The following is a 26,763-nucleotide window of genomic DNA, read 5'->3' on the forward strand; positions in this document are numbered from 1 at the left end:
TCAAGTGAGTGAGTAAAATTTGCCAGCTTTTTCTGTGTGAGCATTGATAGAGGGCCTGGTTTTGCAGCTGGCTGATTCATTCTCTCCTGTAGAAAAGCCAAGCCCATCAGACCAACGCTGACCTGCTCACTAATGTCAAAAGCAGGTGTCACTGAGAGCAAGGTGTTTGAAACCACACCTTCCCCCAGTGCTTTTTCCACTTCAGTTTACCATCCTCTCCCTCAGTTAGGCTGTGCTCAGTTTCAAAGCCGCAGGAAATTAAGATCTGCTGTTTGTGTTCACTCCAGAAGAGCTGCTGGAAAAATTCCGGGTTTGTTCTTTCTGAATCTGCAGGCTTGTATTTCTTTTGAGATTGATGGATTAGGATTGTGGGTGGTTTTGAGATTTGGAATGAGGATTAGAGTTGTGGTTATGGAATAAAGAGGTGCAGAAATGAGCCAATGGCTTTTTTTGGGGGGTTTATAAACTGAAACTCTAATGTCTGTGTTGGGGTAACTATGTTCATGTAGACCTAGACTGGAAATATTTATTGTTTTTACGTGAAGATTAAGAGTGTCATGTGCAAGCAGTGTTCTACAAAACCCAGCTTGGAAGCCAAATCTGAAAGTGTTTGTTAAAATGATGGATATGTCAATGTTGTTTGTTAAAACTGGAACTGCAGGACCCCAAGGCCTCCAGTGCAAACCTGACACCTTTTATAGGCTTTGAAAAGAAACCCTAGAAATGCAGGCATCCCCCAGAGCCTGCCCACACCGCTGGGGAGCACCCTGCCAGCACGGTGGGCACAGGCAAGGTGAGAAAATTCTCTTCACTATTACAGGAAACCACTTTCCATAGTGGTCCTTCTGCTTTTCCAGCACAGAAGGAGGAAATTCTGGTGCCTGGGAGGGGCAGTGGTGCTGCAGGGAGGTGGCAGTGCCACTCTGGGACCCTCATGGGGACACTCAGGTGAGTGAGGTGACATCAGCAGTGTCCCAGGAGGAGAGACTGATGCCTTGTGAAAGCTGACCTAGAACAGAGACTGAACAGAGCTAAAGAATAAAGCAGGGATTTATTAGAAAGCCTCAATGGACACACCTTGGGCAGCACCAGAGCCCAGCCAGGGCCACACCCCAGGATGAACCAAAAGGGCCCCAAAATGCACGGCCGGGCACGGGCTCTGTCCCTGGGATCAGTTCTGCTCCATTTGCACCTTGCAGTTCATTGTCCCATTCCAGCTTTAGCCCCTGCAGTCCCACCCTGCTTGTTTTTCTCTCTCCAGCCCACGGGGTTTGTGCTCTTGGGCTGAGATTTGGATCATTTGTCCTTGGTGCCCAGCTGGAGCAGGAATTGTTTTGTCTCCCTGCTCTGTGCACAGAGCTCAGCATCCCCTGATGTGAGCCCAGACCCACACACTAAAGCAGCACAGAATGGGAAAAATAGAAAAGCCAAACTTGAGGCATCAAGACCTGCACCCTGCCCTGGTTCTCTCATCAAATGACATCCTGTGAGGTGCCTCAGGTTCCTGTGCCACAGCAGGATTCATTAGACTCTGACTGCAATCCCAAACCAGGGATGGGCACACAGAGGAGCTGCTGGGCTCACACCATAAATCTGAGGTACAGGAGAGTTCAGCCAGGCAGCTTCTCATGCAGCTCTATCAAATCCCATCCTCTAATTTCACAACCATGCCTCTTCCTTAGCGTAGTCAAGCACAAACTATTCAAGGCAGGGATTCCCTACGCAGGTAATTGTATGTTATATAACAAGAGTTACGTGTCTAATTGTTACTGAGGGGGGAAAAAAGGTACAACAATAATAATTGCTATAATTCCTGCCTTCTCCAGTAGTGCCTATTCTCCTTGAAGTAATCAGGGACTTGTTGCTAGGTAGTTAATATTAAAGGTACCTTAAATATTTTAATGTGTCTATGCCTGCTGTTTCTAGGCAGCAGTATTTGTTTATGATATTGTTATCCAACCCTACCTTACATCCTTTATTCAGTGTAATCTAATACATCCCTACAGCTAAACTTCAGTCCTGATACTTTAGTTTGTCACAGAGTAGCATATTGAAGTAACTACTCTTTAGAATGAAAAGATGCCTCTGATGTACAAGATTTAATATTTGTCAGGGTGCTAGTTAACAAGCTTAGGAACTAAATGAAACAAATAAGGCCATTTAAAATTTGGTAGTGCTTCAGTGCACTTTCAGCACCAGCAGATGCTTCCATCTGCCATAGTGCAACTTTCCAAAGTTTTAAAGTAAATTGGATGATTTCACTCTTGGGTGGAGAGAAGCCCAATTTGGATTGATTTATAGTTACCTTGATCCTTGTTTTCATTCTTCCAGGCATGTTCCATCTTAAGAGCTGGCTTTATACTGGGTATGCAGTCATGCAGAAACCTTGACAAATGTTTGAGTTTATTGGCTCAAGGTCAAGATCACTTTTCATTGATGAGAGAGGTTAGAGTTGAACTCCCAGCACTTTTTTTGAACAAACTCTTTAAATTTTTAGGAGAAATCTTCACATGCTCTGTCTTGCTCTTTTTTCTAAGTGGTAATAGGTCAAGGGAAAGAAACATTTCATGGTTGTGGAAAGGCAGCTGGGGAGAGCAGGAATGGGGATGAGACAGGAGCTCATCATCAATTGTGACACGAGGGAAGGTCCTGGGGACCAAGTACTCACCAACACCTGAAATGCCCAGCTGGGGATGTGTGTTATCATTTCATCAGTCCTTTGGAAGCAAAAATTACTGCATGTGTGGCTGCTGGGCAAAACTGCTTTAGGTTTTCCTTGCTTTCATCTCATCCTGATTTAAATAAAATAGGCAAGCTCACACTGGGTTAAACATTATGGCTCTCACTAACAGATTTTACAATCTGAGCTGTGCACTTGGAGTGGCAAGACAGAGTGCTGACAACTCCTATTCTTTGCCACAGATCGGTATGGGCTGCAGAAAAAACCCACATTATCTGCCTGCCAGCCCTGTGGGAAACGCACAGGGGAATTATTCCAGACACTGCTCATTTCTGCAAATGGAAGGAGCAGAGCTTTCCTGACAAGACAGAAATGGATGAGAACTCAAAGTTCACGAAATGATGAAAAGCAATAAATCAGGGCTTCAAGTAACCCATGTGGATGATTTTGCAAATCTCATCTGTTCACTGTCAGGGGCTGAATAAATGCAGTAAGAAACAGGCTAAGTTCCATAGCCCTGTTGTTGCTAAATTCAGGGTATTTCTTTTACTGTTTTAAAACTCAGCTAATCCCCCATTTTAAAAAATTATTTTATATTTGTGAAGTCAGATGAATCATCTACCCACTGAATAGATATAAGTAGTAATATTTCAAAGTTTGTTCCATTTTCTTGCCTGCTCACCTCATTCCTAACATAGGCACCATATTTCATTAGAAATGAAATAATTAACTGGAAATAGTTAATTATTTTCATCTCTGTTCTATCTCCAGCCTTTTTCCCAAGACTTCCAACAACGTTATCTTCAGTGCAAACCCTATCAGTGATTTCTGTGTTTGTTGTGGGACACGTCAGAGAACATTGCACAGTCCTTGAATAGATGTCAAATGTACAGAACCAGGGATGAAGAACTCCAGATTACATTTTTAATTCTGAAACATGAAGTGTGTCCGTACAGATCAATGCATTTTGGAATTGTTTTCTGAAATATGTGTGGCAAATGCGCTTTTATTCTTACAGTCTGAAATTTAATGTAAGATCCTCCACTTCTGCTTGCACTACAATTTGCTGGTGCAGGGACATATGGAAGATAAAGGCTGGCTGGACCTGTTCCTTCCTTTCATGCAGATTTCCAACTTCTGGAGTGGAAATTCCAGCAGGAACAACTGAACTAGCCTCTTTATTCTTTTTAAGTTGCTTATTTATAGATCCTGGAAAGGTGTTTGACTGAGAATTGGTGTGTTCCCCTGCTTTGTAACCAGCCTCTTGCCCATCTTAAAATAACTCTTGCTCTGGATTAGAGGGGCTGGCATTCAGTTACATTGGTCTATAGTGTTACAGACCATCCTCGGTCCCTTCCTGCAACCCCATGGATGTGTGCTTTGGGCAGAGCTCAGGAACCCAAATTATCCAGTCTTAAAGGCCAATGGATCTCAGTGCCATCCATTTATCTTTAAGCAAAAGATTTATCTCAAGAAAGAATAAACACACTTGTATTTGGCTCTCCTGTACCATTGCACATAAATAGGTGAAAGTGCCAATAAAACCACTGCTTGCTAAATGCTAAAATGATGGAGTTCATATTTCATTAATGGCAGTACTATATCTACCCAGAGAAGTTTGGCTTTGGAGTTTTAATATTTACAGTAAGGCTCCAGGAAATGGTGTTTTGTATGGTTAACTTCTGGCTTCAATCTGTGTTCCACAGTGAGTGCTGGGCTCTGATTAGTTTTTCCTGAAGGCCTCCTTTACCCAAGTGGCCCAGAAAGGCTGGATTTGTTTCTGTCAGAAAAACTGTTTTACTGCTGGATTTTGTAACAAACCCAAAATTTTATGATATTCAACTTTTACAGCACTAAGATTTGTTTCTAGGACATCTGCATTTTATTTCTTGGACACAACAGGACCAAAAGCACAGAAATTATTGCCCATTACTAGGCCTTTAGTCTAAGCCAATTTTCCCTCATGTTTGTGTACATTTTATTTGAGTTCATGATACGGTGCCTTCTACTTGATTACCTGAGTATTTAAAAAGATCAAGACATGCACATTATTTAAGGAGAGAAGCTGAAAACGTAGCAAATTAAAACCTTCTCATAAGCATACATTGACTGAGATTTGTCCTCTTCAGCAGCAGTGTGCCAGCCAGCAGAAGCTATTTTTTTATTATAATTATTTTTAAAAGAGATACCCTCCCTGAGGACACCGGACCAGGGCTTTCCTTGACTTACCTTAACCTGAGGAGCAGGGGCAGAATCTGCCTCTACAAACTGCTGTGCTGCTTTCCTGCCTCCTTTGTGTGGTTTGTGCCCCTTTGCCTCCCCACCCTGCCTGCAAACACAGCTGAGCCAGCATCGAGCTGAAAGCAAAACAGACCCCAGGTAAAGGGTTTGTCCCTGCCTCTGGAGAGGAATTAGACACCAATTCCTGTCTCACCCTGCTCCCTGGGGGCAATGTACCTGCTGCCCCTTCCTCGGGGCATGGCATGGTTTGGCAGCCTGTAAATAAATAGTCAAAGTGCTATATTTACAGGAAACACAATGCCTTGCTGCTGTGAGGGTTTAAATATAGAGAACAGGCCACTACTGGCATTTAAAATAGCACTAGCTGGACAAGATAGTGCAATCAGAAAATAGCCTCAGCTTTTACTGTGGTTCCATGTACAGGCTTTTCATATCCCTCCTGCTACTTTCAAATGAGCTGAATCAGTGCCTTTCACTGACAGGGGATCGTTTGCTTTTGAATAAATTGCATTTCTTGAACAAAAAATTTGTTCAATTTTTTGAAATGGCTACTGCAAATGCACCGTGTATTTGAAAGCCTTGCATTCAACAGCACAGCTGCTGTTTGCTGTACACAGCTGTATTTGAGAATTAATGTAACAATTCTCAAGGCTTTAAACTCTTAAGTGCTTTCTACCTGAGTTTCAAAGCAAAGTTTCCAGCTGTCCCCCAGGGTCACAGCACAGAGCAGGTACCACCATCCTGCAGAAAGGCAGAGAAGGAGGAATCCCCTTCCCCTCCCCTGGCAGCTCCTCACATCCTCGGTACCGAGTCAAGGCAGCAAACAGGCTCTGCACAGAGGAGGTCAGGAGCTCACAGGGAATGGGTGGGGATCTCCAGCTGCCTCCTCCTTGGCCCCTCCCTCCTCCCAGCCCATGTGCAGGGTTTGTAGCTATGCTGATGTGTCCAGACATATAAACTGGACTGGGCGCAGTTGAGTCTTGAGCAAGAGAGGAAACAAAGAGAGCCTATGAGTCAGAGCACCAGTCTCCAGCTAGGCAGCTCCAGGGCAGACAAATGTGCTTTCCCTTATTAGGCCACATCGTGAAACCTCACTTTGTTTTGAGTTGTACCTAACTCTGCAGTAGTAGCACCGACTTTAAGAATCAACTTTTAAAGCAGCACTTGGCAGAGTGCAGCTCCACCTCCAGCTTTGCTTCTTAGAAGCACCCCATCAGTTGTAATTCAGTTTGACTCCACCTACTCTGCCCAACACTGAATAATGAAACATGAATCAGGCCCCATTAGCAGCAGATGACATGTATTAGAAATCTAGCACCTGTTTAGTTCCCTGTAAATACTGTAAATAACCCTAATTTCCACTGTGCCACCTCAGTTAATGAGGTGGTTTTGATCTGGATTATTTTAGTGGTCTACTAAGAGAAACCATTAAAAGATAGGGAGGGCCTTATACCTCCCACACACTTTGCTTAGAAAGCTCAGTTCTAAAAATCCACAGCTGATTTTCCTCAATTTAAGTATTTTTGTTCCATGATGTCAGGTCTGTGTCCTCAGCTGAAATGTAACCCTGCATGAGCAATGTGCCACTGAAGTGAGTTCATGCAGGAATTATGCAGGCAGCTGAACTTTCACACCTCTTCTTCTAGAATGCCTCAAATGCTGCTCCCAAAGCTGGAGCAGCCAGAAGGTTACAAGACATTGTGTATTCTCACACAGTGCTGTTGATGATGAAAATGAAACAAGAAGAAGCATCAATCAACCTTCCACCTACAACTAAGCAGAGAGTTCACAGCCCAAATGCTACACATATTGCAGTGTAATTCATGTGCTGTATTGTTACTTTAAAATAAAGAGTGACAGTTCTCAATGACCACTCTCAAGCCTCTTAAAAAGAAGAGATTTTCAGATGGGCTTAAACCTTATTTCAAATGCACTCTTATGAGTCTAGGTGTAGGTCAGTAAGTGATCAATTGCCCTGAGCAGATTTGTTTTGGCATTCATAAATTTGGGGCTCTATGCTGCAAACATGCTATCAGGTGAAAGAAAACTTGCATTTGTAAAGTTAACAAGTCAAGTGTAACTTCTGGATTTCAGTTAGGACCCCTTCCTCCCCTGCACTGACTCTGTTGCTTTCTTTTCACATGGCTGTAGCAGAAAAATGGTTTCTCTTCTCTTCCTTAAGTACAAATTGTTAATCTCTTTGAACAAAGCATTGCTTAAAACTGTTCACAAAGTGAGAGGAGTCCTACTGACTCTATGAATACAAAATGTATTTCTAAATACAAAAAAATTTTGTACTTCTGCATACAAAACTTCATAACCGTTAATAAAACAATAGTGACTTTGCAGAAGAAGTTAAGATCTGGAAATTTCTATAAGACAACCACAGCTCTCAATGTTATAAACATTTCTGTTAAATGGTGACTTCCAGGGCGAGGGGGCAGAAATGCTCAGCCAAACTCCTTTCTCAATCCATGGATGTGACACAGCAACAACATCAGCAGGGAGGACACAAAGAGAGAAAGGCATGTTTTTGCCTTGATGAGAAAACAGCTGTCAGACTTCAACTTTAATGCTGCACTAACAAGTCTGTGTTCAGAATAATGTATTTAAAACCAATTACTGCCTTTACAGCTCCAGCTTATAAAATCACAAGACTAAATTAGGCTTCCATATTATTTTATTTCCCTCTTAAAATATAGCATTGAAGTCCTGCACACATATAAATATCCCTACAGTTTCTTGCACACTTTCTATCCATCATTACTTAAAGTGCCCAACTGTGAACATTAAAAGTAAAAACATTACTGTTAAGAGTGGCTATACTTGTAGGAGGACTGGTATTCTGACAATGCAGGCCACTGATTTTACAAAAATCACCTGCAAAAGAATACACCTTAAACAACACGCATCAATATTAACCCTGAAGTCATTTTTTCTTTTCCATTCAGCTTATCTAAAAGCAATTAATGTACAGGGTTTATTTTTGAAACATGTCTTTTACATAGTGTAAGAATAAAGGATAAATGCATCACTTTCTTTCTAGCTCCCTCCTTTCCCCACAAAGTGTTTACTGTGTCCCAAGCTGCTATGTTGATTAAAACCAGTTGAAAAGAGCTCCGGAAATGCATGCAACTTAAAATTCACTTAAACACACTTTAAGTTATAAAGTCTGAGAGATTTTGATTTCAGCACGTGGCTATGGTTCAGTTGGGTTATTGGATGTGTTTGTCGTGGTGGCAAGATTGGTAAACACTTCTTCCTTGGTTTCAGGCTGATGTCTTTCCATTTTGGTTTCCTCTTGAGCATTTTTATTACTGGTATCTCCCTTGCTCTTGACTTCCACAGGTTCTATCTCCATGATTTCCTGTGGTGGCTTAGGCTCTGGAAAATTTGGCTGAAGTCCATCAACTTGAACAGGTTCTGGGACATCTTCTGCTTTCTGTTCAAGTTTTTCCAAAATGGTCTGGACCTTCCTTACACCATCTCTCCTGGCCTGGCGCACATCCGCACGACCCTCAGGGTCCACTGAGTCTAGGGCTAGCAACTCTTTGGTCAAATACTCTTCAATCATCAAGTACTTTTTGTCAGTTTTCTTGCCTTCAAAGGAGTTGACTGCCTGCTCAAGCATTTGTACTTTCTCCAGAATTGCTTCCACTTTCAAAACACCAGGATGCTTTTGAGGTTCTCCTGTTTCCATCGTCTTCGGTGGCACCGCTTCTTCGGGAGGAGGCCTTTCCTGGGGGGGAGCAGCCTTAGCAGGGGAAGGAGCCTTTTTATCAGCCTTCTCTGCCATGGCTGGAGGCTTCTGGGGCTGTGGTTTAGGATCTGGCTCTTGGTGGGTGACCTGGATTGGGATATATGTGGAGGGTGCCTCTGTTTCGGGCGGTGGGGCTGCCTTGTTGTCAGGCTTGACTTCAGGAGGAGGGGCTGGTCTTGGTGGCTCCTGAGCTGGGACTTGTTGCTGAGAAACCTGGTGAGCAAGGCAAGTTTTGTGTTGAGACACAATGCTCCTTATTTCCCTCTAAAGAACAAGTAATCTACCATCTAATTTTCTGTACTCCTAGCAGTGCAATTTGACACACACGAGATGTTTAATCTTCCCTGAGCGTTGCTGAATTTCAGTTTTAAATTGAAAAAACAGCACTGTGCTGAACAGTTATTATATCCACCAATCAACTCTCTCAAACATTAAATTTCAACCCACCAAATCCTGCCCATGCTCAATAAAATCAGCCCCATAGGCAGGTTTAAAAGACAGGACCTTTGAGCAAAGCCTTCACCTAGCTAAGTCAGTGAGATTTCTTGCTGAAGAAAGATCTCATTCTGTTTCACTAATTAAGGGCTCATCTTCCTTGAAAAGCCAACTACTTTGCTGAATTTTAATCACACTTGGGCTATTCTCATCCTATTCCTGTTTTCAGGACATTCCTTTTTTGGTTAGCGCTTATTTTTAATCTTTAACCTATTTACATGCAGAGGTTACTGTGTCAATCTTATTACACTGTAGTGATTAGAGACTATCCTTGGGATTACTCCACTTTTAAATCATCAAATCAGAAATCTCTTGAAATTGAGATTAGTTTTGAAGTCTTAGCAGAAAACTGAAATTTAGGAGATCTGCATTTTCCTCCCTCTGACACTCCCTTTAGTTACTTGGGCACATAAACAGTGATTTCGAAAGATACTAAATCCAGCTTTCATGGATTTAAATAGTAAAATATCTGTATTTTATTCCAACCAAGTATGTAAATGGGCTACACTACAAATCTGTTACTGCTTTACCTGTTAAACATAAAATTTGATTAGGGAGAGCAAACTCTCACCCACAAAGATAAATAAATTAGCACTGACCTAGAATATGCCGTTAAATCTTGAGTCTTCCGTGTTTTGTCCTAGCCTGGGTTTTCAAAACTATTAACTTAAGTTTGCTTCTGTCATTTTTAATGTGAAAAATCTCCAGAGAGGAAATCAAGGGTTGTTTCTGTACATACCCCCTTCCACACAGTTGTCTAATTCCCAGTAGCCTTTTAATTGTAGTTTTAGTAAGAATTCTAACATGGAAAAAATGTTCAATGAGCAGCAGGTTCTATGACCAAGAACACGCTGTAAGTCAGAAGAATAAAAAGCTCTGGATTTTGTTTGTCCCCTTTCTGCATAGCAAAAACTACTTTGTGCATCTGATGCTATCCCCCAAATGGTTCTGAGACATCAGTGAAGTATATTTACATAGATGTCACAAATCCCACAGACCTGGTTTTCGTCTCATAAACATAATGCAACATCAGTGACCTCAGTGTAATTACACCAAATTATACTCTGACAAGAGAAGATTAAATCCTATTTCAGTGATCTACCACAGTCCTGACAGGTGGAAAGGCAACTTGCAGCTTATCTCAGGATCTCCCAGTCTGTTTAAATCTAGCAGTGGAGACTGCTCTAGGTGCTTTCATGTATGTGTTAGTACAAGCTCATTTTACAGCTCTAGCCACGCTCAGGTCCCTGGCAGGTGAATCACTTCCCCACTCTACATACCTGGGGTCTGTCTACTACTGTCTGCACTCGGATGGGAGCTGGGGGCTGCACCTGGGTGCTCACTCTGGCCGGGGAACTCTCCCGACTGGAGGAGCCTCTCTGAGCCACCCGGAACGGAGACTGCGCTCGCGCCGCCTTGGGCTCCCGCTCCTCGGGCTGGATCTTGTGGAACACGGGCTGGTGGGCCTGGAACTCGCTCTGCTGGGCAGGGTAGTGGGTCTTCTGTGCCTGGTGGTAGGCTTGTGCTGGCTGCCGGGGCATGTTCTCATGGATCACGGGGATCGGGATGTAACCGCGAGGAAGCGCATGGCTCCCCGCGTTGGGTCTGCCAGAGGGCTGGGGGGAAGCTGTAGGAGGGTCAGATGCTCCAGGAGGTTGAGGCTGCCATGAAAACAAAAATCCATTATTAAATGTTAACCATTGTGTGTTCACAATACTTTTCATTTCTAAAGAGAAAAGGGGGCAATCATCATAGAAACTGAAGTTGTGTTTCCGGCGTGCAAGGACTCAATTTCCCTGGTTTTTTGGCCAAGAGCCTCACTAGACAAACCACATAAGTTGTGAGAGCATCATTATAACAAGCAGGAACCTGAGCTACAGCATTCCCAGCCCTAAAATGAGCAGGGAGTGGATGCTCAGTCAGAATGTTTGCTGCTTTTGCATGGCTGTTCCTGTCTAAACCTGTTCAATTTGAGGTAAACTAAAGCTAAGCAAACAAATTATGCTCTGGAGACAAACCCCTAAGAGCACACAGCACTGACTTCTGATCCTGGCCACACAAACAGATTTTCTATGTTTTGCTGGGGCTTTTTAGAGCATGTCATTAATTTGGTGATGCAGATATGGCTAATTGCCCTTTGCCCCCTCTCCTGTGAAAGGCCAGACTGAGCTGTGAGAGAACATGCATTGCAGGAGAGAAGGGGAACAAAACCCCTCTTCTGGTGCTAATCAACTGCTAAACTGCCCATGGAACAGCAGGAACCTTAGATAAATAAATGATGGTTTGCATTACAGCACCATTAGTGGCACTACTGATGAGCAGTGTAGGGTCCCCACCACAGGCTCTGGTCACTTGGCACCCACACTGCACTGTCTGAGCATGTAACAAGTTCTGAGGTCCTCCCTCCCTGGTTATCTCCATTAAGTGGCACAGAAGAGACATTCCTAAAGCTACTCTGCATACAAGGCAAAGCTGTACACAGCTGGGAGAAGGAAAAGCTGAGCTTGTTGTCTTAGACAGGCATGGTTAGTCAAAATAGCTGAGAAACCTGCCAACAGGATTTTAATTACATTCTTCAAACTCCAAATGGGTTTCAGAGAAGATGGCACCACTGTTGAATTACAGACCTGATATGTTTTCAGCCTGGTGAAGGCTGAATTTCCTGCTCATCTTACTTTGAATAAAAATGAGGCTTATATTTCCATATATTACAAGAATACCAATTCGCTAATTCTCTACAGAGAGCAGGCCAAAAATCCCACCTTCTAAAACAAAAAACAAGCAGGGTGGCATTTTTTCAAAGAAGTTCACAGTCTGAAATTTTTTTCACATGCCACTGAAGGACAAAAATACTTTACAACTCACTTCTAAATGTGTATTTATGCAAATCCATTTCATGCAACTGAAATTTGCAATTAGGAAGCAAAGATCTTCTGAAGTGGCCTGGGTTGTTAGCTGACTGGACACTTGTCTCTCCCACTTTTGACTCACGGTGCAGAACACAAGAGGCTTGTCTGCATTCTCCACTTGTAGGAAAACCTGCACAAACCCTAAAAAAACCCTCCCCTGCCACAGGGCCTGCTCAGCTCTGCATTTATCTCTGCAGAATCATTCCAGAACAGAAGTGGGTGACGCCAGAAAAAAAAAACCCCATCCATATTCATGCTGCCATGACTGTGCACTTTCAGTACTCTGAAAGCATTGGGAAAAAACACAATCCTGTGGCGAGCTGGGCTTTCTAAGCTCCCCATGTGTGACATTCAGGCCATAAATGCTGCAAAGACCACTGCAAGCAGAGCCCAGCAGCGCTGACGCTCACCTCGGCTCCGTGCGTGGCCGCAGCTGCCGGTGTCTGTCCACATTGTTTATCGGCCGCCGGCGACTCGGGGCCACCATAGCCCGCCCTGAGGGGTGCCTGAGCCTGCCCCGGCGCTGGCACGGCCTCTGTCTTGTACCTCTGCAGCCCAGGCTGCGGGGAGGAGAAGCAGGGGTGCTGCTGCCGCCCGTCGAGGCCCTCGTGGATGACGGGGATGGGGATGTAGCCCGCGCGCAGCTTGGGGTAGCCCACGTGTCCTTCTCGGGCCGTCGGCTGCTTGGGGCTCTCTCGAGATGGGCCATTGGCTGAGGACTGGCCTTCCTGCAAGGGAAAACAGCACACAGAGTTGTTGGTAGCTCAGTAAACATGGTGAGAGAAAGCTGCCCTAAAGGTCTGCCCTAAAAGCAGCATCAGATGTGTGTGAGGCACTCAGAGACTCTCAGGCCTGCACAGGGCAGCCAACACTGCAGGTAAGGGGAGGAAGATAAATCTGCTTATGTGTGGGGCTTTCACCCCCACTTCTCATAAGCATTCACTTGTTCTTTGAAATACCTGCCTAATTCCACCTGGATTTCTTATTTATCATGCACTTAGCCACCAGCCCAGCCTCTTCAGTGGGAGCTCATCCAATTCAAACAACTACTGATGGGACCAAAGACATCTCCTCAGCCCCTCTCAATGCTACACCTGAAAGGACACTTGCAAAGAAGACTAATCTCAACAGAAGCACAGATTTTGTTGGTATCGTTCTTCCCACTGGCTATTTGAAAGGTACTGACACTGCACACTGAAAATGTATTCACTTCCACCTAAGGAGAATCTGGTTCAGTAAATATTGAGAGAGAGAGGGAAGGGGAAGATCGAATAGCTTATCAAAGAGGAAAACACTGAAAAGCAAGATTTAAAAATTCCTGTGTTGTCTGAGTAAACTCACTGGACAATGTCAAAGCTCTGGCAAGGGTGGAAGTGGTTTGTGCTAAGAGCCCTCACAAGTCCTCTAGTAAGTTCTTCCTGCGTCGGTCATTCTATTTTGAGACCCCGCGAGGGCCAAGTTCCAGATGTATCTCTAAGTCAGATCATGTAACAAGCACCTCTGTCATTCAGAGGGTAATGTCATTATTCAGTAAGAGGAGAATTTAATAAGGGGACATATGGTGCAAGTGTTGGAAACCCTATTTTTAAAGGGGTGTTTAAGCTGCAAAAATATTTCATGTCGCTCCTGTACACACTGACATACTAATTCATCAGGAATTCACTATTTTACCAACCAGATTATCAGTGCTCTTACTATATGATAGTATCATCTTAAAAAGTGATTTCTGAGAATTCTTCTTAGCAGTAAAACCGCAGAGAATTGAGGCTGTAAACTAATGAAGACAAAAAACACTGAAAGGAACAAGTTCAAAGTCTGAAAGTCTGAGCCCCACTATTCCATTTCCTTTTACTCATTAAAAAAAAAAAAATCCTCCACAAAGGAAGGATTCTAGAAGAGGCATAGAGGAGAGCCAGGCCGAGAAAGTTCGCAGAGAGAAGCAATCTGAAATTGGCTTTCCCAGCTGCAGAACGAGGATGATCTCATGCCAACGTCTGCACCAGGATCCACAGATGAGTCATTTTAAATTCACCCTACCAGGAAACCACATTCCTGTGCTCCACACAGGCTCTCAGGGGCTCTCAGAACCCCCCACACCAACACACGCTCGCTCTTCCACCAGCACAGCCCTGGCCCCACAGCTCTGCCGCGATCCGCAGGGACGCACCCTTACGTCAGCAAACGGCATTTGTTGGAAAATAAAAAAATAAATCTGAGGTGTGCTCAGCTGACAACAATGCGAGGCCGTGCTGGAGCCAAGCGTGTGTCAGAGCCTGGGCTGGGAGGGGAGGCCGTGGATCCCAGCGGGAAGCAGCACCTTGGTGCTGCGCTGACTGCGGGCATTCTGCGAGCGCCAGCTGCCCCAGCGTCCCCGCCCGGTAACCCGAGCGGCCACCCCACGGCTCCCACCGCTATAAAAAGGAGATTCCCTCACTTCCAGCGGCTCTGCGGGAAGGGCTTGGGAGCTGGGTGGGCCTGCAGCACCTACAGGTGATCTGGCATGAGAAGGTTTTGTCAGCCAAAGCTGCTCTGCCCCACCTGGGCATACAGAACTGCCCAAAAGGAGCAGCTGCTTTGGGCTCTGCATTGTCTTTGATGGCTCCATTTGGGGATAAGACCTCCAGTTTTCTGGAGTGCCCCACAATGATAAATCATTCAACATGGACAGTGTCCCACTCCCCACACCCTCCATGAACCCCCCCAAGGAGTCCAGCCATGGGCTTCCCCTCCCTTGTCTTCATGCTCAGACCCGTGGGGCTGCCCTTGTTTTGAACCTTCTCAGCAATCTGAGAAATCTGCCTCTGCAACTTAAGCCCTGCTAGGAAACACAAAAGAGGCAGCCCAAAACCAAAGCAAAAATCAGGTTGGACTGCTTTTTCAAAGCATTCAGTTTATAAAATTAAGTAAAGCTTCTGTCAATACTTAAGGTGTTTTTGTTTTGTTGGTCTCTATTTTTTTAATAGACTATACTCCCACGATTTCTCACGTATTCTTACAGCTTCAGACAACCTGTGCTGCTCCTGTGGAAAGTTAGTATTTCAAATTGGTCCTTTGTTGTAGGCTTTTTTCCCCTGTAGTCAGGTTTAACCACAGAGGCCTCAGCTGTGCAGTCATACTGGAACAGCCCTTGGTAGAAGAGCAAATGCAGCGTCCTTGTTTTTCCCACCATCAGTGGCTCCGAGGCACAGATCAGGTTTAGGAGAGGTGCTCTCATCACAATGCACTTCCTGCTCCACACTGTCCCCTTCAACACTTAATTAATACTTGACTCTGCAAACAGTTGCCTACATTAGCCAGTTTGTATCACCACATCTTGAACATTCTTTCTTCCCTCTTTCTTTTCCTCCCACCGTGGTAGAATCACAAACAGGGACAATGCAGGTATTCTGAAACTCCCATCTCTGGGGAATGACAGCACTGAGGAGGCCCTGGGCTCTGGTCTGTGTTTAGTGAGACTCTGACACAGCAGGGAGTGCGTGCAGATCCCAATGTCCCTGTCTCCAAACTTCTGGCCAAAGCAGCTCTGCTCTGTGCAGGAGAGCCTGTGTTTCCAGCCCGGGCAAACAGGTTCTGGAAGACTTCAGGAAAAGCTCAGGTGTGCCTGGGGACACTGTGCCAATGGGGAGGAATGGAATCAAGCTATGGAAAACACTCATCTTCACACTAAAGAAATTCACAGATATCGTCCTAATGCTTTAATTCCACAGAACAGCCGGCACAATAAAAGGAGCCATTTTTTGGTTTTATTTGCCTTCTATAATATACAGTTCTTGCTTGTTACATTAACAAACCTGCTACCTGGAAAAAGTCCAGAGCTCGCATTTAATTCAAATCTACACAAAGAGAATCACCAACAAATGAATGACAAGTCTTAGTCCACCATCCTTCTGGTTTAAGTATGAAAAAAAACAGGAACCCAACTCGGGTTTCTGCACTGAAACCAATTGAAGCAAATTTCTCCTGCCTTCATCTAAGGAAACAACAAGTTCCTTAAAACTGAGTAGCTACAAGCAGCAGAGTATCAACTGATTTTCAGTAAGTACCAGGACTGACTCTCAGCATTCCCAGCTGTGATCACTCACTCAATTTACCTTGAAGAGAGAATCCCCCAAAAGGTGGTAGCACAAAAATGCAAAAAACTGCCTTGAGCAGCTCAGAAATGTTCCAAACAGTTTTAGATGACATTTCAGGTAGCCTGAAATACCCACAGGAACTCAAACCTGATCCAGCACTTCAGGAGGTGTTGAGGTAAGCCATCACATCCAGGCAAATGAGAGGTTTGGCCCAGGAGGGACAGTGGAGCTGTGCCTGAAGAGCTGCTCAGAGCAGGGACAGGGCTCACAGCTCTCGGGACAAGCGTTTCTGTTGTGAGGCCATCACCAGGATAAATAAAGGTGCAGCCAGCACGAGTTGTGCAACTGGAAAAAACACTTCATACCCCCACATCCTACTGCTGGCTTCCCATGGGAAGGGCACTGTCAGGACTGACACTAAAATCCTCCAACTTGCTCCCATTTGAGAGCTGAAGCCATGAGGCACTGGAATAAAAGAAGTGACAGCAAGAGCAAAAGCACAGCCTGGCACCAGGGCTCCCAGCACAGCTGTGCTGTCTGGAGTGGATAATGGATAACTCCTGGTGTGCCCCAAGTCTGCTCAAGTCTTATTCCAGACCCAAACACAGAAACCTGCAAATTCAGCCACTGCTGATGCCAGCAAATTGCCACTGGAGTTTTCCAAGACAGCTCTACTGTTTGAAATAAATTTGTCAAAATATTCTCTATTCATGTTAAATGACTTGAATAGTTGTGTCAAATTCAGAATCTCCCTTTTGAGACTCCTTACATAATACATTTGTCATTCCTCCAATACTGAAATGGTCTACAGAATAAAGTCTAAAATCCTCCTTTGCTGCCATTGCACTCCTGCATTTTTCTTAACCTGTACTGATGTTATTTGCAGTACAGTCAATTCAGTCTCTAAAGCAGATATTATTCACACATGTAGCACCCCTGCAGCTCTTGCAGAGCAGCAGTGCAAGTATTTAAATTGTACCTGTTTTGTAAATATTATCTAGCAAGGGGAAAACAAAATTTACCAACACTGCCAAGAGATTAAACAACTTCTCTGTATGCAAACAGATGGACCATGACTCCAGTATCGTTTTGAACTTGTAAGCTGCTGCTATAGAGTACTACACAAACAATTATTCTGGTTGCTCAAATGAGAAAACACCAGTACTTGACAAAATCTTACCTGAGAACACACCTTTCATAACTTGAAGCCCAAATCCTTTCTCTTTAGGAAGAAGGAAATAGCATGATTATGTTCTTTCACAATCAAATACAGCAATATAAGCAAAATGAGTGACATAACCAACTTCTATTCACACACTTGCTCAAACCTGTATTTTATCAGAAATTGCCATGAATAACAAAAAAGCAAGCCAGTGGTACCCTGTATTCAAATTAAGAATGAAGTAACTATTCTATTTATTAAAGGAAATACCATTTTTGTCATGGAAAGGCAAAATCTTAACCATTGTAATTAGATTCCACATCCACTTGGTATTTTACTTCTGGCCAGACCTTCTTTCCTTCTCTGTTACATGAACTACAAAAGTACCACACTAGCTTTGCTACCAATAGAAATCAACATATCCCAAGTATTTCTCAGAAGTTCCTCGTGTCTGCTGTGTGTTTGAACATATAAATAGCACAACATCAGCATGAGCTGGGTTTTACTAACACTTCCCAGAGAACTACACGAGTTCCAAGGTACCCAGTGATTTACTCTCAGTGCTGACTCCAAACTTCTTACAGCCCTGCCTCAGCTGCTGCAGACATTTGCATTCTCACCCTTTTACTCACAATTTGTGCTTAAATATATAGACTGAGCACATAGGCATTTGAGCAAGATATCATTAGCTAATGACTGAAGGAACCCATGAATAAGCTTAGCTGCATGAGCTGTCTCAGTAGGACTTCGTGTCAGTCGCATCATGTAACCCAATTACAGGCCAAGCTGCTTTTGATGTTCCACTTGCTGAATGCTGAGTTTTATTTCCCAACATACACATGTGTAGGCAAACAGGCCTTTTGTTCTCTCTTGTAATTATCAAGTTGTATTATACATTAACATTGGCTCTAACTGATGCCATTAGAAATAAATAAACACCATTAGAAACTGAAGGAGAAAACTGAAGGGGAAAACTGATCCTCAGCTTTGCAGAGCAGAGAGCCTTACTGGAGCAAATACGTTGGCTATCTTGCAAATCAATCTTGTACTAGGAACAAAACCTGTCCTGTTTTAATCACTAGGAGGATTCTTTCTTCAGCTAAAATGCCTTGGTGAGGACATGACAACACCTGCCCAGTGTGCCCATGAGTGCAAGCTGGCACTGAAAGCACCCCATGGGCCAAACTGAACATGTCTGAGACAGAAACAATGACTGCTCCCAGGAGCAGAGGGCTCTTAGAGAGCTGGGATCACCACCCACCCTGCCAGCTTTAGGGGATGGACTTTAGAGAAAAGCCCTTCAGAGTGCTAGCAAATACCCTTGCCAAGGGGGATGAGAATGACACTTTATTCAGTTATTTCTGTTCACTGCCTCATTACCTAAGAAGCAGGTGATCAAACTGTTGCTTTCCTATTAGTTATGGCCCAGGAATCTCAAATACATCAGAAAGCAGAACCCTCAAAAATTAGCAAAACAATGTCTCATTAAAAAAAAAAAAGGAGAATAAGCAGATAATGGTTGAAGAGTGGGCCATGAATTTCAGTTTATAGTCAGGCTTCAAATTTTCATCTAAAATTTCATTTTGTACACAGCAGTTTTCTGACTTCTCTTCCTTAAAGGGCAATTTTCCAACACTATAAAAGCATTTGCTACATTGCACCCCTTTTATTAATTAGGCTTTGCCATCAGCCATAAAAAGCACTTTTGCGCTACCTGGTCTACTAGGCAATGTCAGACAAGTCTCTTCCCCATCCGATGCCTGATTTTCCTGTCTGTAAAACCAAAAAGGAAAAATAAAAATAATCAAACCAACAGCTTCTGCAACATATTTAAGATACAGCATTTTTCTTTTTGCCTGTAATTAAGTAATGTGATCTGTGTGAACAAGTAATTTCTTCTAATTTACCTTCACCTTGGCATAAGAGAGACCACAGCTCACCTACAGAGTGATACTTCTGCACTCCCCAAAGTATAATGGAATTGTTACCTGCCTTATCATGGTTCAAGTGGGAACAATTCTATTTTTGCCACGTAGTCATGGAAAAGTTCTGCCTGTGCATACAAGTGTTAAAAATACAGTTCCTAGGTAAGAATGCTGCCACCTGGCACAAGTATTCCTCCTTTGTCCTTTAGATAAGGGGCACACGGTGCCAGGAGTTACACAAAACCCTGCAACACCTTCTCTGCTTTTCCTCTTCCATTATCTCCAGTATCATTTCCTGGTGTTCCTGTCTCTTATTTCCGATTAGCCCCACCCCTTGTTTTCAGGTTAATTGATATGTCCATAAGTTAACTCCCTGCTCACCATGTTCTCTCAGGGGGGGTTTAAATAACGACACCAAGCAGCTGCAGGGAATCTGGGCAAAGCCAGGACACAACCCTCCCAAAAATCCCCTTCTGGTAATTCTACCACTCCTACCTACTGAGCCTTTTCTGTGCAGTACCTTTTTAATCCAGTAAGTAATTTATTAGCCTGACAGAATGCACATCAGTATTAGGAAAGTAAAAAACACTGCAGGTGGAAGAGACCTTAAGTATTACTAAGCTGACCTCACGTTCCCCTCCCCTGAGGAGAACCACTGGGAGAGGTGCAGCTTCAGAGAGGCTGTTCTGACCTCTCCATGCCATTTCTAATTCAGTCTACCAAGGATTTTTCAGTCAACTTGACCACGAGAAGTCAATGCTCAAAAATAAGCCCACTGCTAAAGAGATGCGAATTGAGTGACTTCAGACTTATTTGGGGAAGCAGAGAGAAAAGAGATGCAACAGCCATGAAGGGAGAGGATGGAAACTTAGGTGTAGTCAGTTGTTCCCCAGTGAAGCATCAGCAGCAGGGTGAGATGGCTTCTCCTTCCTTTGTTTAGGCCTGTGCAGTCATTGCTGCAGCCAATACTTATCATAGATCACTTTTATGGCTGCTCCCTGACTCGTGCCTGGCTGCTGCTGCAGCTTTTATCTCAAACCCAAGGCACCACTGAGCTATTGATCACTCCAATATCCGTTAGTGAAGCTCAGCACAGTCAATTTCTTTGGTTTATTTTTAGCTGCATTATTTCCCAGGGGGTTTACTGCATGTGGAAACAACACATAGAAGAGGTATTGATAAGTACCTATACAAACTTTTGTTTGCTTCTTTGAGTGCAATCTATTTTTATCAACACTTTGGGGAACACCAAGTGAACAATTTAATGTCAAAAGACAATCCTGCAGGAAGTATGCAGACCTATGATACTCTAAGTTAGCACAGAAAGTAACTACAACAAATAAGCATAGGAAATGAGTAATTGTATCAAAAAAAAGGAAGAGTGGCATCGCTAGTAAACACATTTTTTACGAGATGTATATACATCTTCACAGTATTAATTGTACCTTATTCCTTAAATGTCTTGCTGTTAACTAATAGGATCCTTGAAAGAAAATCATTAGTCTACCAGGAGGCTTCATTAATAAATATTTTTCTGTCATTTGCAAAGTCATTCCTTATTTCTCACTGAAACAACATGAGATTTTTCCCTCTTTCTAATTAAGGGCTCCCCAATCCATCCTTATGCTGCAGTGATTTCTTACACATAACAGAAACAAACATGTAGAAGAACATCCATCCTTCATGTAAGTAAAAAATAAAAAAGGTCAGACTGAATGAGGAAATAACAGAGAGCCTGAATTCACAAATGCACCTAAAATACAGAGATAAATGCAAAAACAGCATCTGGTTTCATTGCTTTAAAATGCTTTTGTCATGGGTTAAAATTTCAGAAGAGCCACTTCAACTTTTACCCGATTATGTGTCTGGCACAGATTCCTGCAGTCAGCATGGCTACACTGATGTTAAGCCTAGGGTAAGTGAGAAGACCAAGATCAAGCACTTGGGAACAACAGGACTTTGTTATGACAGTGCCTCAGCTATATTCTTACCCAGCTAGAAAAGCTCAGCTAGCCCTAGATCTGTGCTCCAGTCATTGTCCACTTGGAGTGTGACACCTCATTTCATCGCCTAATCACTTCAGAAAGGGAACAAACGTTCACAGACAGAATATTGGCAGATACAGTGCAAGATCACCTCAAAGGTGGTAAAAAACCTGCTAATTTCACTGTCAGATTTCAGTGAAAACAATGCAGTGATGGAGTCAGCACAAGTTTGATCTCTGCATAATCACTCTTGAAAAGGTGAACGAAGTCTGAGACATGCAGTCAGCTTTTGTCATTCTCAGATCTCTTCCAACAGCCCCAAGTTCTCATCTGAGCTAGGCTGAGAATGAAGGAAATCAGAAAGCTCTCCCCATTCACATCTGGTTTTTTGCTTTCATCAGTGGTTATGTCCTTCCTACCTGTTTAGGCATTAACAGAAGTGTGCCATCTTCAAAAATCCTTGCTGAATTTGAAATTCAGTGTCAGTGGGTAATTTGCCTTCCTTGGCATTGTCCAGCTAAGACAATATTTAGAAAAAGACGTATTTTCCTTGGGCCTGATTCTAAGATTCTTTTGCTAACTAGTACCTGTCCTTGTGAAATACACTGGTATTCAAAAAACTAGTGATTTCAGCAGCTGTCCATGAATTCCAGCAAACACATTTAATTCGAGGCTGATAAATGGCTCTGTGAGAGCAGTTACACACAACTTCTACCACCATAAACTGGAGGACTTTCTTAAGCTAGGAACTCCCAAAAACCAACAACTCATCTCTAGAGGCTGTCTCCCAGAGAACAAACCCAAAGTTCACGCTCCTGCTTACAGCCAGGAGTAACAGATTTTCCTGTTTGGAAAAGAATGCATCCCAAAAAAGCTGTTGAAAAGCAGATACAGCTTTTTGTACCTGTGGCTGCCCTTGCAATTGGGAGAAGAGGCACAGAGGCAATTCTCATCACCAGAGATTTCACACGAGATAGGGGTGAAAATTTGTTTTGTTTCAGGCACCCACTCAAGCAGAGGGCTGATCCATCAGACAGCTTCCAACTCTCTTCACACAATTATTGAAAGCAGCTTGAATCTGACTATTCTGTTAAATGGGTGAGGCTCAAGTGGTATTGCTGAAACAAAACCCTTTCAGTAAACAGCACACTTTTCTTCTCAAGTACATTCTATGGTTATAAAATCTACACTACTTTTATTTTTACTACCATAACAGCAAGTGTCAGCAGGTGCCTCCAAAAAGGAGAGAAAACACTTTTTCCTATACTAATCTCAATATTCTTATTATCTAACTACATTTTTTAAGACCTCTGTGTATTACTAAAACTTATTTATAGACCAAATGAACCAGCACTTAGAGAGCTGCAAAGGGGTTTAATTTGCCATAGACAAGTACGTCCCTTCCTTTCCAAGGCCAGCTGCTCTCACACCGAGCTTTCAGTCACGGTCTGCTCTCACAAACCGGGCAATTACTATTTTAAGAAACGGTAAGTTCATAAAATAATTAACACTTCTTGAGCGTGTCGCTCCTCACATTGTAGGCAAGGGGAGAAAAACTTTCAACAGAGCTCCGGTGCAGCCGCATCCCGCGGCCCCTTCCCCCGGGGCTCCCGCGGCCCCGACCCTGCTGTCCCCCGGGGCTCCCGCGCCCCCGACCCCGCCGCGCCCCCGGCCCTGTCCCCGCTGGCGCCGGGGCCCCGCAGCAGCCGCCGCTCCCCGGAGCGGCCCCTCCCCGGCGGCCGCCGGCCCCGGGCTCCGGTCCAGCCCCGCCGATCTCCGTGCCCGAGCCCCCGGCCGGGAGGGACGCCCCGGGAGCCCGGCTCGCCCGGGGTTGGGCGATGCTGCGCGCAGAGACCCCGGGGAATCGCTTTCCCACCAGGCAAATCCTACTCGGCTCAAGTTTCCAGCACTTTCTGCCCACAGCCGCCGCGCTGTTGGGTCAGAGGGCTGCGTTGCCCCAAGGAGCGGGCCGGATTCCCCAAAAGCCGCAGGAGCTGAGCCGAAAGGGTCACTCCGCAGGGCCCCGGCCGCTCTCCCCTCCGCGCCGCTCCTTCCATGGACATATTTGGACTGGGATGCGGCTTTTCCCCGAGCGTGCTTCGCGACAAAACCGGAGCGGCAGCTGCCGGCAGAGTTCGGGACCAGGGAAAAGCAAACGGGGAAAGAAAAAAGAAGTTGGACTCCGAGCCGGATCGCTCCTTTTTTAAAGGCATCCAGCGTTCGGGCGGTTCACAGCTGAAAAATAAATCAGGTTTGCCTCTCCCCTGGCAGGCCGGGCAGACTTAACCAACTTTAAATAAACATTACAGGGCCGAGGTATCAAATGATTGAATGCACAAAAAAGGGACTGCAGTGCGTCAGAGACAAAAGGCAGCTCCTGCCCTCACGGCATCGCCACGCGCGGGGGGAGCGCGGCCCCCGACGCCCCTCGCCCCGCCGGGACACCCGGCCCGGCCACCCCCGTCCTCCCGCCCGCCCTACCTGCGGCGCTGCCCGCAGGCGCGGGTCGCTCCAGGTCGTGGTGCGGCTGTTGTGATCCACGAAGAAGGGCCAGCCGGTCTGCGGGTCGATCTTGATCTCCCAGCCGGGGGGCAGCGGCTCGGCGCTGCCCTCCATCTGCGGCGGCGGCGGGCTCTGCGCAGCGGCGCTCATGGCGGGGCAGAGCCCGGGGGCCGCGCCGGCCGCTTTATCCGCCGCGGGCCGGGGGGCGGGGGCGCGGGGCTGGAACTGTCTGGAAACGGCGGCGGCGGGGGTGGGACCAGGGGCGGGACGCGGAGGAGGAGGAGGGCGGAGGAGGCGCTGGCTGGAAACTTCTGGCTGTGTCCAGCGCGACTTGGCAGACCCCCGGGGTACCGGGGAGGGCTGGCGGGGAACGCCCCGGGAGCCGCAGCGGCCCCGGCACGGCACGGCACGGCACGGCACGGCCGGCTCTGTGTGCAGCGAGGGCAGGGCTGCTCGGCACCGGCACCAGCCCGGGCTGCCCTCCTGCTCCGGCCGGTCCCTGCCGCGCCCCGAGCCCGTCCCGGGGTGGCCCGCAGCCCTCTGGCAAGGCGGCTCCGATCTACTGCCCTGTGCCCTGAGCGAAAGATCAAAGCTCCTCCCCAAAACGCCCTGCCCCGTGACTGATAATTCGAGGTTATGGCAGATAAACAACAAAAATAATGCTTCTCAAGTGAGGGTGTGGGCAGGCGTTGTTCTTCGGATGCAACTGGATTGAACTTTCTCAGCGCTTTGCAAATGCGTGTCTCAATTCTGAGTTTCGCTTAGAAATACGCCTGAAGGCAAAGAGTGTGTCTGTGAGGTTTAAAACAGTGGCTTTCTCAGGGACTCGGTGGGTTTGGTTTGAGGTAACCGTGCTTCACAACCACACCGCTTGCAGTCATCTGACAGTCACAGGAGCAGCCGCAGATGCCTGTCGATAGTTACTCTAAGTAGAGGAGTGAATGCACGGTGTCCCTCACACGCAGAGGTTTCCTTCTGCAAAGCTATTTGCCTAGAGGAATTCCAAGTATGAATCCCTCGGAGGTAGATGCTTATTACTGAAATATCTCTTATTTCAAAAGGACCCCTGCCTCTTCACAGCCCTGAGCACAGCCAGGATCTCCTCCTGCTCGAGGCAGGATCAAAGGTCTCCTGATGCTGCTTCCCACTGATGGTCATTCATCTTTTGACAGGAGGTTTTGTTTATCACACTGACAAAACAAATAATTGCTGACATTTGCTCCTTTACTCCTGCAGCTCTTCCGTTCTTGCTCTGAGAACCACACTGTTCCATCACAGACCCATTTTTCTGTCCCCACTGTTGTGTGCCTTTGACTCCTAAGTATTATAAATGGATCATTTTTTCCCCAGAGCATTTATTTGCAGATGTCTGTATTGCCATCACCTTTTCTGACTCACCTATTTTCTAAGCAACAAATCCCAAACTTTGCTCATCTCACAGTCCTGAACTGTGGTACCTGTCCCTGGCCACGTTTCCTACCTCTGCTGCCTCTCATGCTCTCTGGTATAAAACCTCTGCTCAGCCTCACCAATGCCAGCAGTGGCCTCAAAAGGAGTAATATCAGTGATTTATTCGGCTTCCAATCTGCAGAGGAATTTCACTCTCAGTTTTGCAACAGAAAGGCACACTTAGACCATATGTTCCCTGAGCATATGCCAGAGTCTCTTCCAAATCAACAAAAGCAGCTGATTCAGACACAGGGGACACAGATGCTAAAAAGGTCCTGCAGAAAAATTACTTTTGTAAGTTGAGGAAGTGATACAGATGGGGCTTGTAGCTGAGGGAATGTAAACAAAGGCATGAAGAATGGGGGGTCTTTTATTTTGCTGCAGCTGGCAGCAAATATACTCAGCAGAGCTAATGAATAAGGTCACAAGCAGGTGAAAAATTAATGAAAGGAAATTTCAAAGGCATATCTAACCTAAATTAGACATTTTTGTGGGGGCATACCCTGCTAAGAAGCAGAGGGGGCTGCATTTCACAGAAATTATCATGGGCTAGTGATTCAAGATTCATTTGAGCTGCTGCAGGGTCGACAAGCATCCAGCTGGAAAGAGAACAGTCTGAGCTGACAGGGAAAAGCCTTTTAGTGATTGAATTTAGTTGGCAACACATCATGCTTTTTCTGTTAATGAAATTGTCTTTCCTGACAGGTAGGATTTAGCCTGGTTTCCTGTGCAGGTGAAAGCACTGCCAGTGAGGCAGGTGACACAGGATACCTGTACAGGGACTCACTGTTTGCTCTCTGGTGCTGGGGTGTCACTGGGCCATAGCTGTGACCCTGAGGCAGTGTGGCTTCTAGTTTATATTGTTATTAGCCATCCTTCAGATCAGAATGATTTATGAAAATGTCCATGGAGGGAATACTGCCAAGCAAAACTCTTGGCTTCAGGAAAATCTGTTATTAAGATAAGTGAGTCTCTATAGTGTCTGGCTAATCTCAGATGAGACTCCAGGTTATGTGCTCTATTTCAGAAGGGAAAACACTCAAGAAGCATTTTCTACTTTTTGTGTTCTTCATCTAAGTGCAAACACAGCACTCCTGACTTGTCCAGGTTCCTATCTGCACAGTGCTTCACACACCCAGGAGTACCAAACTAAACATTTGCTCCAGGGTGTTCCACTACAACTAGAAACCGTGTAATTGTAGTTACCCAGAGCTGATTTACTCTCCAGGGTCTTCCATGTCTGTTTGACTTGAACATGGGCTGCAGAGAGCTCCCTCCCAGCTGCACAGCACCTCTAGCCCAGGCTGTACATCACAGCACTGCTGTCATAGAATTGTTATTCACAATCCAATTATTATTGTTATTCAATATACAATATTGTTATTGTATTAATCAAGCAGATATCTCTGGTGTGTCAGGAAACAACATGTCTTGCAGTGAGATCTAAATCAACTTTCTGCCTCCTGGGTACCTGCAGCCCTTTCCCAGGTGACCTGAGCAGGAAAGGCTCTGCTAACCAGGACTGGGAGCTCAGATGTTTTTTCTGGATGAGCACTACAAAGAGCTGTCACTGCTGAACCTG

The 26,763-nt window shown here is 45.2% G+C and overlaps 1 protein-coding gene across 1 annotated transcript; it reads right to left on the reverse strand.

Annotated features, from left to right (window-relative positions):
• Positions 1–7,583: 7,583 nt before the first annotated feature.
• BAG3 (BAG cochaperone 3) lies at positions 7,584–24,135 on the reverse strand. The gene is made up of 4 exons (XM_054637329.2): positions 23,712–24,135; positions 12,496–12,813; positions 10,457–10,837; positions 7,584–8,894 (listed from the first exon to the last, which is right to left on the reverse strand). Exons 1-4 carry the CDS (start codon positions 23,880–23,882, stop codon positions 8,121–8,123), a joined length of 1,644 nt encoding a protein of 547 aa, XP_054493304.2. The 5' UTR covers positions 23,883–24,135; the 3' UTR covers positions 7,584–8,120.
• Positions 24,136–26,763: the final 2,628 nt, after the last annotated feature.

Source organism: Agelaius phoeniceus, chromosome 9 (genome assembly GCF_051311805.1).
Source record: "Agelaius phoeniceus isolate bAgePho1 chromosome 9, bAgePho1.hap1, whole genome shotgun sequence".
Taxonomy (NCBI): Eukaryota; Metazoa; Chordata; class Aves; order Passeriformes; family Icteridae; genus Agelaius; species Agelaius phoeniceus.